The 18,025-nt window shown below is 43.2% G+C and overlaps 3 protein-coding genes across 5 annotated transcripts in view; 1 reads left to right on the forward strand and 2 right to left on the reverse strand.

Annotated features, from left to right (window-relative positions):
* PIR (pirin) overlaps window positions 1-7,800 on the reverse strand; it is a 35,868-nt gene extending 28,068 nt beyond the window's left edge. The window contains exons 1-4 of one of the 3 annotated variants that reach the window (XM_063126411.1): window positions 7,782-7,800; window positions 6,687-6,826; window positions 3,933-4,025; window positions 48-131 (exon numbers count right to left, since the gene is read on the reverse strand). In XM_063126411.1, the coding sequence (XP_062982481.1) occupies window positions 48-131; window positions 3,933-4,025; window positions 6,687-6,782 (273 nt within the window). In that variant the 5' untranslated portion in view covers window positions 6,783-6,826; window positions 7,782-7,800. The other 2 variants (XM_063126409.1, XM_063126410.1) reach the window with 2 other exon arrangements.
* The window catches only part of VEGFD (vascular endothelial growth factor D), a 104,313-nt gene that overhangs the window by 55,976 nt on the left and 30,312 nt on the right, over window positions 1-18,025 (reverse strand). The gene's annotated exons all lie outside the window — the stretch shown is intronic.
* BMX (BMX non-receptor tyrosine kinase) overlaps window positions 10,194-18,025 on the forward strand; it is a 29,012-nt gene continuing 21,180 nt past the window's right edge. Inside the window, exons 1-5 of the mRNA XM_063126405.1 lie at window positions 10,194-10,353; window positions 11,039-11,194; window positions 11,369-11,473; window positions 13,363-13,444; window positions 14,854-14,973. Of these exons, the coding sequence (XP_062982475.1) occupies window positions 10,348-10,353; window positions 11,039-11,194; window positions 11,369-11,473; window positions 13,363-13,444; window positions 14,854-14,973 (469 nt within the window). The 5' untranslated portion in view covers window positions 10,194-10,347. The remainder of the gene's footprint in view (window positions 10,354-11,038; window positions 11,195-11,368; window positions 11,474-13,362; window positions 13,445-14,853; window positions 14,974-18,025) is intronic.

Here is an 18,025-nt window from a genome sequence, read left to right on the forward strand (position 1 = left end):
CAGAAAAAGCTTCACTAAGAGACACCATTCTCTTCACTTTTGCATACCTGCAGATCTCCTGGATCCAGTATACCAGTACGGCCACAGAAGTCTTCATGGGCTGTGGATCCACCTGCCAGTAGATACGTTACCTGAAAAAGAGAAAGGGATTAGAACATCAAACAAAATCCATATTCGTCATTTGCTGGTACAGGATGGCAGGTGACAATGCAGTGGAATTGAGCCATCCTCAGGTTGCAAGGTAAAGCCCATGCTAGTTTTTGATCTCATCTCATGAACATGAAGGCATTCAAGTCAAGTTCTCTCTGCTTTCCTCAAGCTGCAACATGGATAACCACCATGAGACATGGATACTGCAAATGGCAGAGGCAGTTTGTGGCACTCCTAGGCAGGATCAGGAGGGCCCGTGGGCCTGGCTATTCATCCAGATAAGCTTTCCTGCCTCTACACTGTACACTTTACACACAGTGCAACAGCCGCAGGGCAGTGGGGCCACAAAATTGGCTTGGGGCACATGCGGCCAACGAGCTGTGGGTTAACCACCTTAGGTTTACAGCCTGCATCCTGGCTCCATAAATCAGAGGCAAAACCACTCCAAGGAAAGGACATTGCAGCACGTCTGAGAGTGACCGTCTGCCACAAAAGAAAAAAAAAAGTGGTTGGACTTTTCATAAAAAAAGATCAAAGATTAAAGAAAAAACAAAGTTGTTGGACTTTTCACAAGTAAAATATTGTTTTGAGATACTTTGTTTACAGAGATTAAGAATAAATACTTTAGCAAATCATTTTGTCAATCTGGGTACTTCCAGACTAGGCTTTTATTGTACTGTCACCCTGCCTCATTCATGGAATTGTATGCAGGGTCCAAATGCTGTTCTCTCACCAATTCATCAACTTTTTTTTCTTACCACAGAAAATCCATTTAGGAAAGAAAGAAAGATCTGATGCCCAACACCTTCTGATTATTAGCACTAGGAGCCCTCTGTCTGGAAGCACCCAAGACTGGAGGGAAAATGGCTGCCCTTAGAGAGTCACTGGATGATCGTGAATCCATTAGTGCGAGAAAGAAAGGGGGTGCGGAAGTCTGTTTGCTTCTGCTGCACCATTTGTAAATCTCTATCCTGCCCACCACCCAGATAGTTGTCTTCATTTCAAAACTGCAAAGCCACAAAACAATTTAACCCTCCTTATTTTTGTTTTTAATTTGCACACTTGTTCTCTAGAGCAAATTTAAAATGGAAACAAAAGACTGGCAAGCAACCAATATAGGTTAGAATCCACCAGCCAGGCATTGGGTCTAGACTCAATGAAATCAATGGGAATTATTCCTCAGAGTCTACTCTAAGTATGACTAAGACTGGATCCAATCCAAGAGGCTTGGTGGTGAAGGCGGAACCTAATCGCTTGTTCCCAAATAACTGATCTAATGGTTTTGAAAGGGCTCTAAGTCAGCAGGTCATGTAATAGTTGTAGTATAAAAAAATACAGGGCATGCAATTCAGAAAGGCGGGGTTACAACAACCCAGTCACCAACTGCCTCATGAATCACTCCTTCCTGCCAGATCAGTTATTTGGGAGCAAGGAATTGGATTCCGCTCTCCACTTCCCCATCGAATATCATGGGTGGGATCCATACTTCGCTCACCTGGCACACATGCTAAGCTGGTGCGGCAATTGTGCTGAAAGAGGGGGAAATGGCCACAAACCAGAGATGGGAGGACACCAGGGAAAATGCTAGAACTCAACCTTGCCTGGAATACCTCAGTGAGGAAACGGTATCAATTCTGGGGGAAACGGCTAGTGTGGAAAAAAAAATTGTCTCATTGAGGAGCTTGCCTGGGGAAAGAAGCAACAGCCACAATATAGCCCTGCTCAGATGACATGCTAAGTCACAGTGGTTCAGCATTTTGAGCTAAACATTATGGCTTAGTCATTAGTGTGTCATGTGAACTATGACTTAGGATGCCCCCTCCCAGCTGATTTTACGCACCACCTGCCCACGGCCCCATCACCAAATCTACAGACGAACATCCAGGGAGTGCAATTTTGCACCCACACACCTTGTTTTGAAGGAAAATACATAATTTCTGCCCTCACCACATAATTTCAGGGGCAAATTTGGTGAAGGTGCTGGATTCCTGGTGGGTGGGTGGGCGGGTGAAATTATCCCACAGACCTTGTAAATTGGCCACCCTTGATTTAAGGAAAAGAAGAATGTACTTTAAGGAACAAATTATACTGCCCCTGTAAAAACATAGATACTCCCCCACTCAAATATTTACTTGACTGTACTCCTGCACACTCATGCTTCTAACGTACAGTCAAGTAAATATTTGAGTGGGGGAGTATCTATGTTTTTACAGGGGCAGTATAATTTGTTCCTTAAAGTACATTCTTCTTTTCCTTAAATCAAGGGTGGCCAATTTACAAGGTCTGTGGGATAATTTCACCCGCCCACCCACCCACCAGGAATCCAGCACCTGCACCAAATTTGCCCCTGAAATTATGTGGTGAGGGCAGAAATTATGTATTTTCCTTCAAAACAAGGTGTGTGGGTGCAAATGGGATTTATGTATCCTGTGCACAGGATTACAACTCTCTATTTTTACATTAACAATTTATTAAAATAAAGCTGTAGATCTACGGATACTTATTTAGAAATAAGCATCATTAAACACAATGGGACTTCTTGCTGAGCAAGTGCACAAAGGCGCCACCTGTAAATGTATTGAAGGAACTAACTCCTGCCCACTGAAGTCAATGGGAATCAATTATAGATTTGATACAGCATCATTCCCTTAAAGAAAAGATCGTTAAAGTCTTTTTGCCCTGTGCCAACAACCCATTCTTGCCCCAATTGCTGCTGAGCAGTGCCACCTGCTGGCGCATGAACAAAATGCTCCAGAATTACAGAGAAGCAGCCATATCAGTCTGTAACAGCAAACACATCAAAAGAGAATGCCCATTCTGCCGTGCCACGGGGAGGGATTTGTGGGTGGCGCAAGGGGGGAGACTGGTCATCCTGCATTGGGCAGGAATTCGCGCCACTTTGGACTGGGAGGGGACTTGACCAGATATAAGCTGGTCACTCACCCCTGGGAGACCCTCTTCCTCGCTATCGCGGCTCCGACTACATCACAACCTCTCAACCACAACGACAACCGCGACACCCTCCATCTTAACAGTAGCTTAGAGACTAATATATGTTTTTGTGACATACCGCTTTTTGGATTGCATTCCAGAGCACAAAGGCATATTAATCTTTAAGGTGTCATAAGACTCTTTTTCAGATCTTAGAATTTGTAACCAAGAGACCGGTGAAAAAGCCAAAACAAACAACTCTTTAATGAGCCTCATTTTATGAGCCCGCTTCCTGTCCATTCCTTCCACATGGCAGATTTATATGGTTGCCAAGTGTCAAACATTTCCGGCAACAGCCCTCCAACGTTGGAAACCTCTTCTCAGAAGTTGAGGGAGACTCCAACATCACTGCCATTTCAAATGTTGGAGAGACCTGTCCACCTGGGGGAGGTCTTCGCTGCAGGATTTAGATATCCCTGGGATATCGCCCCGTCTAGACATGCCCAGTGAGCCCTGCTGGAGTATGGACCCTCAGTAGGTGCCCAACTGTGACTATCCTTGACGCCGGCCCTAGAACTGGGTCCGCTGTACCACTTGAGATAAAAGAGAAATCTCTTTTAGATAAAAAGAGATTTCATTTTCCGTACAATCAAAGGAGTTAAAAAAATCTCTTTAAAGAATATATACTCGCCTATCCATCCACACCAAGGACATGAAGGGATGGCAAACCATCCATCACACACCTTCAGCAAGAGGTACTTTTCATTAGGTATTCTATATGCTCCCAGTAACTGGTATTATGGGTGAAACACCTAGAAACGAACAAGCACGCCTTAGGACAGGCAACTTACCGTTTCAAAACCTCGGTGAGGGTGATCAGGGAAGCCAGCTGGTTTGCCTACTTTGAACTCATCAAGTAGCAGAAATGGGTCCAGGTTTTTCAACTGAAAATTAAAATCAATAACAGAAGTATTTTGTAAACGTTTTAAAAATGATGGCATTTCAAAATGATAGCATTTCTTTGAAGGAGACAATATGCAATTGTTTATGCAGTATATCAACAAGCAGTACAGACCCATCCTAGAGTTCTGCCCATCTGAGGAGGATAAATGAACTTTTAAACAAGCTGTAATGTCGTTTCGAGCAAGCTTTTTATAACTAAGATCTCCTATTAATGCAAAATCCCTGTTTTAAAGAGTCAATTTTCATAAGGTTTTATTTTCATTGCTGTAATTGTAGCAGTAATTTAGTTTACTTCAGTTGTAACTGGTTGTTAGTACAGTTGAAGGGCAGGCTCTAAAGCTGCCAAACAAAATAAAATCACTCCTAATTCTTCTGGCACTGTGGAATACACAATGTAGTGTAGTGGACTGACAATGAATTAAGATGCAAAAATGGGCAGAGTTTGGGGCAGGACAGGATTGCAAATGGGCTTAATCAGTATAGTATACTTGCTTAAATCAGTCCCGCCCTCAACATAGGGTTAATACTTATTCCTTAAGAAGTGGCATTCAGAAAATGCAACTGAAGTTGCAAGACAACTGCACCCACCTCCTCCCTCTCCACCACCACACCCAGAAAATTCCAGCTAACTTTTCAAGCATTCAAACTCACCACCACTATATATAAGCTCCAGCCAGAGAACACCTTATCTCAGCCTTCCACAAGTGGGGGCCCTGCAGATGTTCTGGACTGGATAACAATCCCCAGTTGGCCATGATGGCTGGGGAGTTGAAGTCCAAAACATCTGGAGGGCATCATATTGGGGGAAGCTGCCATATCTTAGGATGCCTATATGAAAAGGGCTCCTGTATCTTTAAGAGTTGTGTAGAAAAGGGAATTTCAGCAGGTGTCATTTGTATGCCTGCAGCACCTGGTGAAATGCCCTCTTCATCACAACAGTTAAAGCTGCAGGAGCCCTGCCCTTTTTTTGTATCTGGTCACACTACTATATCGCCTGCTGCTTTAACTGTTGTGATGAAGAGGGAATTTCACCAGGTGCTGAATGCATACAAATGATACCTGCAGAAATTCCCTTTTCTACACAACTTTTAAAGATACAGGAGCCCTGTCCTCCTTTCCCTATGGTCACCCTACCCTATCTCATCCATCAAGGTGCACTGGTGAATTTTCACGTTCAAGTGCTCATCACGACAGTCATGATGAGCACTTGCATATTGCATGGCGGCACCCCCGGAAAAGGCCAAAAATGCAGAGCTAGAGTGGTTGGGGGTGGGAGATGATGTCAGCGCCCCTGCTAATCAAACAATGCCAGAGCTGCATCCCTGTGACCCCTTGGTGCACTACACCACTGTCAAGGAGCATAGCATGGGGTTACTCTACTCTGCCCTTACATCCAGAGAGACTAAAGCAGGCAAACAGAGGCTGAGTTCGGAGGACACGCTAATCAACAGGGGTGGGTAATAGGAACTGAATGGGAAACAACCATTGATTAATGTGTCGTCTGAACTCAGCCGGAGTCTCAGACAAAATCCACTGTAAGGAAAGAATCCACAGTGACTGCAGGTAAAGGTTTTTAGGTTGCAGAGCTGGAAATTCCTCTGAGAACCAAACTGCCCCTCACATAAAATCCACAGTTTTTCCTTGCACGTCTGTTTGTTTTTCTTTTTAAAATAGTAGCTGGGGCGGGGGTGGGGGATGAGGCTCAAGAGTGTGAGGAGGGAGGGTTGAATGCTTTCCTGCTGTGCAGCAGCCTCAACAGAGTCCACCTGCCCACCAGCCCTTCCACCCAATCCTGATTTTCACATCCAAGAGGGAAGCTGACCTTGGCATCAGCAGCACTTCCCTTTTAGGCCAAATTGCAGCTTCAGGGGAGAAGGGGAAGACTTTCATCAGAACGACAACACAGGAATCACAGCTTACCCTGCCCCTTTCCCATGCACTGAGGTCCTGATCCTAATAGCTGCTTCTATTTTAGAATAACAGCTTGGTCCCAGGACACTAACAGCTTCCTTAGAAGCTGCCAGTGGAGAGCCTGCAGTATCTCTTGGGCGTAGTTTGCCTGACATCCACAATCACCCATTCCAATAAGAAAATACTCCATACTTAATGCAGACTTTCCCCAACCATATGTGTTGGATTACAACACCCACCATCCCCAGCCAGATGGTGATGGGAGTTGTAGTCCAACACCTCTGGAAGGCACCCAGTTGCTTTAGGGCACAACCCTATGCATGTTTAGAGAGAAAGAAGTCCTACACCTCCCAGGATTCCCCAGCCAGCATGTATGACTTTCTGCTCTCTCTAAACACGCATAGGATGGGGCTCTTAGCGTGTCATCAAATTTATACGGAAGAAACAGGTTAAAGAAGCCAGAGGCCTGTGAATGCTCAGTTACCGCAAACTACTTCTGCTCAGTTATTACTCAATCTTTGTCAACTTTTTTTGCCCGGTTATTGTGAACAACTTGTTCAGTTTCTGTAAACAATTGTTGTATTCTTACGCTTGATACGTGATGTTACAGAAAATGTTTGTTTACCCCAGTTCTTCTGCTGTCATTTAATATTCTAGCAGTTGTGTGCTGGTTAGCATTATTCTATTTAGGCTAGAGGACTAAACGGAGGCCGCTGCCGCTGCTGCCTTACCTCAGGCCTGCCGATACTCCTGCGCACACGGGCCCCAACTCCTTCCGCCTGCTCCTTGCTGAGCACGGTTCTGACAACTCTCCTGACCGTAGCCATTCTTCCTTGCAAGAGCAGATGCAAATCCTAAAGATCTCAACCACCTGCCAAAATGAGCAGGGACATTTTAAAATGCTGGCAACCACAATCACCTGAATTTTAAATAACAAAGGAATGAACCCACAACCGCACATTCCTTCAGCAGCTAAGCTACGAAACAATATCCAAAGGAATGCAAGAAGAAAAAATAATAGCACATAATTTAGCTTCTACTTACAAATATGAAATTAGAAACTTGTTTATTGCGGCTGGATGGTTTTGTTAATATTAGCTTTATATACAACAACCCACCCACCCCAAAGGAAACATAATTCCCAAGTAATATCTGTGGTTTCTCAGGTGTTCCTCTTCTTCCGTAGTATGAAGTCCATTCTCTAAGGGAATGAAACCTCGAAATTGACAAACCCAGGCAGAAAATGCTGCCGTCTGAAGCGCTCAGCAACACGCTCAGGATGACTCAGCAAAATCTTGCCTAGCCTTGTTTCCTGGAGTGGAAGTGGGACACAACTGGGCTGGGTACAGCAGGCGCACTGGGAAGGCTGGTGGCTCCAGCTTTGGTGGGGATGTGAATCCATTCTGGGCTTCAGTCAGGACCAGCCAGAACTCTAAAGGAGCTGGCCAAAGTGCTGAACCTATTTTCGGGATAAGGTTCAGCACCCTGGGGCCACTGCCTATAAAGCTGTCAGTTCGAAGCATACTCATAGCGTATTCCTACGCATGATTACTCAGAAGTAAAGTCCCACTGTGTTGAACGGGTCAGGGTCTCACGGCCAGGTAAGCGTAAGCAGAACTGCAGCCTTTGGGGAGTAAAGCGGTACTGAGCAAAGGGGCACTTACTTCTAAGCAAACTACGTTTAGCCAGAAGGAGGCTCCCAAGCGACGCTCGAGGCTATTCTGTCAATCGAGCCATAGGATTATGGCGACCCACGCAAAGCAAAGCCGGCCCTTCGTAGCAGCTCCCGACCCTCCAAGTGGACTCTGCTTAGCGCCGCCGCTCACCGTGGGAACGATCGGGAAACGAGCGTTTCATTCCTCCTATCGAACTCGGCGGAATGGGCGGGACCAGCATGCGCAATTCTCCCTTTGGTTGGAAAGCAGGCAAGACAGCCTCGGCGAGGCTTCAGGGGAGGCGGTTGGGAACAAGGCAAGCCGTGATTCTGGTCCTTTTGAGGCCATGGCTTCCTCTCTTTTGCCAGCTGGCTTCAGGAGACATTTCCTGTCTCTTTTCCGCTGTTGGCTTGCCTTAGGATAGTATGCACGAGAAAGAGCCTTAAGGGACAATCTTATGCATGTTTAGGCAGAGAAAAGTCCTTCAACTGTCAAAAGGACTGTCAAAAGTCCTTTCTCCGCTGTGAAAGTAATCCAAGCGAGAGGTTATCAGAGCATGGATAACTGTAGCTAGGCTATCTCTGTCCAGATAAGGGCGTAGTTGGTATATCAGCCTAAGCTGATAAAAGGTGCTCTTTGCCACTGAGTTCACCTGTGCCTCAAGTGACCGTTCTGGATCCAAGAGCACCCCCAGACTACGGACCCGATCCTTTAGGGAGAGTGCAACCCCATCCAGGACAGGGCAAACATCACCTCGCTGGACAGATGAACCACCCGCTAACAGTACCTCCGTCTTGTCTGGATTGAGTCTCAGTTTGTTAGCCCTCATCCAGTCCATTACAGTGCCCAGGCACTGGTTCAGGACAGTTACCTATTACCCAATTTAATTGCATCTCAGGTGTTAATTGGTCATTTAACAAAATGGCTATGTACCACTGAAGTCAATTCAAGATACTCCTATAAACATGCATGCTCTCATTTCCTATTGTAAAAATGGTAAAGGGGTGGATTTGCCCTACCTTTCAATGTATACTTATAGAAGAAGTAGGATTCTATCCAGGGGCAATACATTAGGGGGTGTAGTATGGAAACAGATGGTTGTAGATCAAGAATGCATCTTCAGTGGGGCATATAGTGCTCACAGACAAAAGACAGGAGACAAAATAGGCATCCCTGCGCCCATTGAAATGAATGTGGTATAAATTAGGTACATGCAGCACAATACGCTGGCTGAGTTTAGATGACACGCTAATCAATGGGGGCGGGGTGTGGGTGTTAATAGGAACAGAATGGGAAACAACCATTGATTAGCGTGTCCTCCGAACTCAGCCAATGAATCTTTACTCACTGATGTGAGTGGGGCTTTCTTGTCACAGTAACTACTCCTGTGCAAACAAGAGGGGGGGAAGTATGCAACTTTGGGCACAGGTTTATCAACAGAGGACATGTGAACAAATACTGTAAAGAAGCAAAATCACTGTTTCTACACAGAGTTTATCTACAGTAAAATGGAAAGTGGTTTTATGCATTCAGTGTTCATGGATTCTAAATGGAAGGGAGCTTTCATAATTCTGTTAGAGATCTGTTGAGTTTAGCCTGCCTCATGGAAGTATAATTAGGGCTGAGCTGAAAGGGACGGAGTGCTTTTAATAAATGTTGTCAACACTGTTTTAAAAACATCGCCCTTTTGGCAGAGCTTAGGTGAAATGGCTTTGGTGTTTTCTGTCAATGATGATAACACATAGCCAAACCTGATAGACTATATAATGTCATGGTGCCATGCTGTCACTGCAGGCTCACTGGTGGTCTGAGATCATTCTGGAATCCAGGAAGCACCACTTTCGATCTAAGGCTCCAATCCAAAACACACTTACTGGCCCATAGAACACAGTGGGACTTGCTTCTGAATAAAATGCAGAGCATTGCACTATAAGTTGGCTTCAGAGACACTATTAGATAGCCCAAATGTCATGATGTCATCCCATAAACTTTGTGATTACCCTTTGTCTGGGATCGCCCACATAACTAATCCAGGAAGAAGAAATCATAGTAATTAGAAGAAGGAAAAGCAGCAGGAGAGGGCAAGGGCAACATAATGACAAATGGCAGTGAGCACAATCCCAAATTGCAACCTTATACACCCTTATCAGGGAGAAAGTCTAATCGATCTCAACCAGTCTTGCTTCTAAATAGATATGCATATGCCTGCACTGTAATGTTTCCCATGAAATATTTCTACCTTCTCCAAAAAGCACAACATTCAACATGAAAATAAAAATAGGTCAACTGGCACAGCCATGACTACAGTTATCTAGATTTCTTGGGGGAAGCAATGGCAATTGAGCAAGTAGTGTACAGTGTAATCCTTTCCATATCTATGCAGAAATAAATCACTTGGAGTTCAGTGGGGCTTACTCTCTCAGATAAGGGGTATAAAATTCAGCTGTAGACAGGCCCACATTGGAATGCAGACTGAAAACTCAGCTGATAACATGGCATGGAAATGTAAAACCAACTTACTGGAAAATATTCTTTCTATTTAAAATGAGCAAAACTAAGATGGATAGGTGTTAAAACCGGAAAAGTGATATTGGATGGTATGAATAGCATGCAAATAATTTCTGGCAGACATGCCCACATTGGTTAAATATGTAAAAGAAAGACGCACTGGGAAGGATACTTCCTCTTGAAGCTATCATAAGGAAGAGAAGAATATTGTCCCTGTAGAAAGTGCCACATGGAGGTAGGTTGCATTTCTCTGTGTGTGTATTTAAACGGGTTATTGTACATGTATCATTCTTGTTTATTTTATTATTATTTTGTAAGCATTATATGGTCACACAATGGATTATACTTGCTTCCAGTATTTCTAAACACATAAAGATACATCATTATCTTTTTCAAGATAGAGCAAGAATTTTCCAGTCCAGTTATATTTTGGATTAGACTGAGAACACTCTTTTGATCCATCGAACTAAAACCTAGTAAATATATTTGTGTGTGGCTATGCCTGTATTTGCTTGTTTTACTGCATAGTCTTACTACTTGGAAGCAAGTGCCACTGAAGTCCATGAAGGTTACTTCATGGTAAGTGTGCATAAAATTGCAGCCTCTATTTAATAATATTCCATAACGGCTCACACCTTTCATTTAATGCCTACAGGCTTGCATCTTGGATCTAATGTTCTTTGGGTTACATTCCTAAGCATACTTATTTGAAAGTTGGGTCTCACTGTAGCAAAAGGACTATTTACAAGCATTATATGTCAGATGGAGGTGCTGCCCGAAGTCATATTTTCCTAATTATTTTTCAAATAAGAGAATTATAAAGCTGTACAGTTATGTTCAGGGCTCAAAATTGACTGCAGGATATTCTCATTGCAAATTGTATCAGTTTTATCTTCAGGCAACATTTACTTCTCTGTTAGGACCCTAAAATGGAATATACAGAGATCGTTCTTGAAGAGCTGCTGATAAAAAAGTCTCAGCAGAAGAAAAAAATATCCCCCAACAATTACAAGGAACGGCTGTTTGTTCTTACAAAAACAAGCCTCTCCTACTATGACTACGACTATGACAAAGAGGTGAGAAACAGATGTCTTACAATCCGTTGTAACAATTTAAGGTATCTCTTGATGGCTTGTGAGTTCCTCTTCATGGTGTGTTAGGTTGGCCCTCCCCTCTTTTACACACCCAACCTTGTGTATTGTTGTTATGAGCATTGGTGACTTACTCCCTACTTCAATTTGTGTTCTTAGAAAAAAGGAACCAGAAAGGGGTCAATTGACGTTAAGAAAATTCGATGCGTTGAGGCAGTGGATCTTGAGGAACAAACCCCTCCAGAAAGGCAATATCCCTTCCAGGTAAAAGCACACAATGACAATGTTTGAGTGGAAAATTCATCTTTGGTGGTTACAAGTGGAATGCCATAGAATAGCTTGCAGTTATGCAGAAGTGCACAACAGGTTTCATACACGTAGTTGAGAACCAATGTCTGTCTGAATGTTTGCTGGTGTCAACTCTCATCATCATGGCTGGGGCTGATGGGATTGGAGTCCAACAACATCTGGAGTCACAGGTTCCCACGAATGAGCTTGAAAATACATTATTTGGTGCTAATAGTCCTTCTCTGTCACTGTAGCTAGGTTTTGGAACACCCCTTTAGTGAGCCACCATCTTGCTTCTTCTCTGATGCCCTTCTGCCACAGGTTTATGACTTTCCTTTAAAAAAAAAAGGTTTTGAAGTTCATAGAAGCTGTTTTAAATTCACCTCTATTAGTGCTTGTGATGAGTGTGAAACTTCTTCTTGATGAAATCTTTATTTTTGTGATGTACTGACTTCATTGGGATGTTTAGGCTATGTTGAAAAAAAATGCTGCTTATTTGATCTGTTTTCTTATTGATTTTTTAAAAACTGCTTTATTGTTTTAATTGGTTGCAAACCACCCTGGACTCTTAAATGGAAAGAGAGAGCATAAACATACTTTAAGGGTGCAATCCTGTGCATGTTTAGGCAGCAAGAAGTCCTACAACTCCCAGCATTCCCCAGTCAGCATGGTGGGATGAGAAATGTTGGGAGTTGAAGGACTTTTGTTTGTCTAAACATGCATGGGGTTGCACTCTAAATGAAGAAGAAGGTATTTTGAACAAAGCTATGGAGACTATCCTTCCTTTTGAGTATGATATGGTCTGGAAATGGTAGAAGAAAGTGTTGCAGAAGATTATCAGGTTCAGGTCTCCGGCCTTAAGGACTCTGGCATTGAGTAGTCAAGGAGATTGTCTTTGCTCCATACACAATCCTCAACTCTAGACCCAACATCCAACCTCTATACACACAGCCTCTTCCCTGCTAGGCTTTGCCCCTTTTTCCATTGCGTTATTTCCTGCCTCTGAAGGAGGATTGCCAACTGGTTTCTGTATTTATACATCATTGTACACTGTAATATCCAACAGTGCCCCAGCATTAACACTAATGAAGTTGTGCCAGAACTTACACAATAACAAGCGCTTGCTAGCATAACTGGGAAAAGCAGAGATTTGCTGCTGAAATTCAGTGGCACTGTAGCATTAAGGGGGTGATTTTTTGCTGCCATACTGCTGTGTTGGCAATTTTTGGCAGCAAATACAGACTTTTTAGTGTTGTACTGGCTACATTACACAAGTGTTGCTTTATGCTAGTGCAATATCATTAACTCTAGTGCTGGTACACCATTGAATACTACCCACTGTCTCCAAATCTGGCAGTCCTAATCTTACCTTAATGTATTTCACAATATTTGGACATGGTGGCATGATGGTTCTGTTTTAGGCAGCACAGGAATGCATTCATTGTGTTTACACAATGGACAAAACAATTGTCCAGACAAAAAAGGAGACAGACAAAACAACAGTAGTAACATAGGATCTGGGACACTAGATTACTGGGAAAGTGTGTCTGTCAGGATGTAATTGAATCCTCAAACCTGTTTTAGAAAGAGATTCTGGTTTCAGATCTATACCCAACTCTGACTGATTTCACTAATATGCATGCCCAAATCTGTCAGATATATGCCTTGAATTATTTATCCTTTTCTCCCCATCCTCATTTCTGATCCTGTTATTCTGATCCTATAACTTTATGTAAATAGCAGTGACAAAATCCATGCTTGTTTCATCCATACCTCAGATGAAAGAAGTGTAACTTCATGCAATATTCTATGCTATTATTTTTTTAGTACATCTAACTACACAACTGCTTTCTCTTACGCTTAAGATTGTGTACAAAGGCGGCCTACTGTATGTTTTCTCTGGAAATGAAGAGAGTCGAAGACGATGGTTGGAAGCTTTGCACAGAGGTACCGAATGTTAGACTCAGAAACCGTTTTTGAAGATAAATTGTTTCCATTACAAATACTGTATTAAAACTTGGCTGAACTACCAAATGATAACATATCTGTGTAGAAACTCTTCACAGAGCAACTTCAGAATAAATAAGTAAATGTATTCAGATTGCAGTCAATCAATGTGGCCCTTTTAGCAGGGTGGTCATTGTGAAAATAGAAACTCATTTTTGTAATGAACTAAATTATAAATCATTTATGTCAGCTTCCAAGAAGTGTTCATCAACACTACAGATTCATTTAACAAGAACGGATATGGACTTCTCCCATTCATTTCAATGGATCAGAAAGATTCATGTTTGCAAAGGGATGTGTGTGGAGAGCTTCCCCCATCATTAAATGAATGTGGAAATCCAGCCCATGTTAGAGTTCTAGATGAGAGAACACAATTGGGGTGCTTAGCACTCAACCACAAAGACTCACATTTGAAGTGAAAGATAAACGAACATTTTTATATATTTCTGCTGTGGGTGATATTTACATCAATCCTACATATGCTGTTTGAGAATACTATTATATAGTGTTCATAATCAGGCATACAAAAAGATATGTTCTTCTTGCTGATACACAACCTTTAACACATAAAAATAAATCCAACAGGGCAGAAGCCTCCAATGTATAGGTAAAAAAAAAAAAAAAAAAATCAAATGAGAATAATATACAATGTATCAGCAATTAAATAACAATAACAGCATTTTATAGAACAGCAGGTGGATTTTTTTTTTAAGTACTATATTGTACCATCCAACAAATTCAATATTCTAGGCATCTAGGTAAAAAACAGGTGTCCGGTATAGTGCCCGTTTCGCGATATCTTCATCAGTTGGACGCACCTTATTCATAGAAGGAGCCGTGGTTGTATGTTTGGGGTGAAGTAGATCAGCCAAATAATGCTCTCAACTGCCATAAAAAAGCAGACACATAGTCTCTTTTAGGGTTTTTATTTCTACTTTTATCTTTGCTTTTATGTGTCTGTTCTTTTTTTTTATGTTGTACATCAACCTGAAGTTTAATGTGGTGAAGAGATGTACCTAAACGTTTAAAAATCAACCAAAGGGCCAGATTATTCTGGACCAATGGTATGAAGGGTAATTCTATGCATCATGTTCCCTCAGATGTATGTCCCACTGTGTCCATCAGGGCTTACTGCCAGGAAAGTGTGTATACCTATGCCAGTTATAAATTGCAAGTGAACCTATCACATGGAAACACTGCACTGATACACTCAATCTATATTCACAACAGGGCACATTGCTTTGTGAACTGGCCCTAAATCTGAGTTTCTGTTGCTCTGAGATCATTGTTCTATAGCAGCAAACCTTTTCAGTATCATCTTCTTTTCCTCCCACCCCTGTGCTTTCCAGAGATTCAGGACAATGCAGATTTACTAAACAAGTACCACAAAGGATTCTTTTCCAATGGGAAGTTCCTGTGCTGCAATCAGGCTTGCAAAGCAGCTCCCGGGTGCACAATCTGGGAAAAATGTACGTGTTGTGTTTGTTTCGTTTGGTAGTTTACATTGGGTGTGAAAAGTATCCAACACACAGCGAGAATTTTAGTTGATAATGAATGATGCATTCATATGTCTATTGACTCTATTTTTTCCAGTAAGCCCATTTAGAATAGCAGCCTAAAGCATATGAATTAAAGCATATAATTTACCAAGAGGGAAAACAAATGTATTCAGATGCCAGCTGTAATATACTACTATTGTGTTTATGTAGTCTGAGTACATACGATTTGGAAAAATTGCAAGGAATTGAACTACAACTCAGTGGCCTTATATTCTACGATTCTACAACAGGGGTGGGCAACTGGGGGACATTTTTGCTCCCTATACCCCAGCCCTGCCATGGGCCACATCTCTCCCACTGTACCACTGAATTTGGCAGATGTGGGGAGAAAATGGTGATTTGCTGCCAAAATGCAGGGGCAAACCACTATGGAGCAGTAAAGCCAAATTTGATCTATTTACTGTTCTGCAGCAGCAAGCACTGGAGGCTGATGGCTCTGATGTCAGTACTGCTGTGAATCCACCCTGGGTTTCAGTCAGGAACAGTCAAAACTCTAAAGGAGTTATCCAAGATGCTGAAGCCATTTTAGGCAGTAGGGTTTGCCACCTTGGATAGCTCCTTTAGAGTTTTGACTCAAACCTAGAGCAGATTCACAGCCCCATTTACATCAGAGCCACCAGCCTTCACTGACACTAAGCTGCCAGTTCTTTTGCAGCTGCTGCAAATTTTGGTAGCCGGGCAGCAGGGGCCGCATGCAGCCCATGACCCAGGTGGACTAGATCCACAATCCACCAGGAATAGGAGGTTCATGCATGCCTCCTGGCCAGATCTACACCTTGTGTCAAATCATTATGAATGTGGAATGAAAAGCAGAGTATAACGCTATGAAAGCAGTATATGGAATGTGGATTGTGCCCCAACAGTTATCAATGCGCTTCAGTACCGCTATACAGCAGGAGTGTAGATCGAGCCCTAGTCAGACCTCCCTTTCACTTGGTGTAAGTTCCTTAAGCCACAAGCTCAATGAAGGCATAGCTTTCACTAGGGTGGTCAATCTGTGCTTGGGCCAACCCATTTCAAATTGCAGGTGGGTGCTCAGCTCACATGATTGAATGCTCCTCTATAGCAACCCTCTCTCCCAACTCTCTGTAAAGTAAACTGCCAGGTCAGGGAGAAGAGTCGTAGGCACTGGAGGCTCTAACATCAATGGGGCTGAGAAGCCACTCTGTGTTTCAGTCAGAAGCAATCAGAAATCTAAAGGAGCTATGCGAGATGCTGAACCCTATCCCCAAAAGGGGCCCTGCACCTTGAATAGCTCCTTTAAAGTTTTGATTGAAACCCAGAGCGGATTCACAGCCTCACTGGCATTGGAGCCACCAGCCTCCACTGCTTGTAGATTACTATTTTCCGTGGCACACTTCCTTCCTCGGTGTAGGAATGTGTACCAGCAGGAGAGTAGCCCACCTGCAGTCTGAAATTGCACAGCCACATCTGGAGGGTGCCAGGTTTGGGAGGACTGCTGTATAGGAGGAATAAACAATGTCCTATTGTTTTTAAAGTGTTGCCATTTTTATACTGAAATGTGAGCAAGCTGACGAATTTCCAAAACAAACTATTCACATGCAAATATTGTTCCGAGACCCCGTTCTCGGCATGGAATATCACTGGTTTGTCTGCAAATGAATTTGTCCAGCTAGAGGAGGAATCTCTTCTCAACCCCTTAGAGCACCGTGCAACTCAAGTGTTGCTTCTCTCCAAACAAATTATGATATTAAAGAAGAGTTTAGACCAGCCTTCCCCAACCTGGTATCCTCCAAATGTTTGGGACTAAACTCCCATCATCCCCAGCCACCTACCCATCTGGAAAGCCTTAGGTGGGGAAGATTACTTCAGGACATGCTTGATTAGAGTGCAAGAACATAACTGGATCAGACCAAGGTCTGTGTGTTTCCAGAAGTAGTGATCTGGCTTTGGCTGTTGCAGCTCTAAATGCAGTGGAGTCAGCAAACAGTCAAGCCTACAGGTAGTTAACCAATGAGGTTCAGGCTACAACAGAGGTGGTCTAAATCCAGGCGTAAGTCAGGGCACAGTCAGTCAGTCAAGAGGACTAGGCAACAACAGGAGCGTTCATGATAACAGGCAAAAAGTCAAACACAGTAAATTAGTCCAAAAGGCCAGGAAATGTTATGGGCACAGTTCAGGAGACAAAATTCACAGTAAAGGCAGGATGAACCAAGTTGTTCCACCACTGGCAGGATTTCTAATGAAGGTTTTTAAGCCCAAAGCCTGCTGGACCCCACCCAGAGCTCAGGTGCAATAATCAAGCCTCTCTTTCCTGAGCCTTACTCCTGAAGAGTCACTTTTTCCTGAAGAGACCTTTTCTGGAGGGGAGCACTCCTTTGCACAGGAGCCCTACTAACGTGTCTCTTGAGGTGACTACGCTCTGGCTCAGGGGGTTGCTCTGTCTCTTCCTCAGAGGCAGAATCCTTTCCCCCTGACAGGGATGGTCCTGCAAGCATCTCCCCTGAGAGCTCAGGCTCCCATGGGTCTGCTGGCAGTCTCTGGTCTGGGGTGCCCTGGGTTTCTGGGGCCTCTAGCTCTTCCTCTGAAGAGGACTCGTCCAGTGAAGGCATGACAAGAGCAAACCAAATGCTTCTAGTCTAGACACTCACAAGGAGATGGCCTTCCCTTGTCATCTCTCCCTAGAAATGCATTTATTTAGTAATTAAAAGTATTTATATATTACTTTACTGCCCACTAGGAACCTCAAGGAAATGTGCAATAAAATCATGGGTATACTGCCTTAGTTATGGCTTATGCCTGAACATGGGGTGGTTTCCAGTTCTTGTTTGGTGGGGTAAGCATAAAACAATTTTTGTCAGTTTGTATGTGATGGCAAACATTGGCCGGCCATGAACTAGTGAATTGGAGTGCCCAAAGGGAGATAGGGCAGGAGTGGGTGCCCCAGTCCTAGGTTCACACATGCAACACCAAACCATAGTTTGCCATTGCATTTAAACTG

This window comes from Elgaria multicarinata, chromosome 5 (genome assembly GCF_023053635.1).
Source record: "Elgaria multicarinata webbii isolate HBS135686 ecotype San Diego chromosome 5, rElgMul1.1.pri, whole genome shotgun sequence".
Classification (NCBI taxonomy): domain Eukaryota; kingdom Metazoa; phylum Chordata; class Lepidosauria; order Squamata; family Anguidae; genus Elgaria; species Elgaria multicarinata.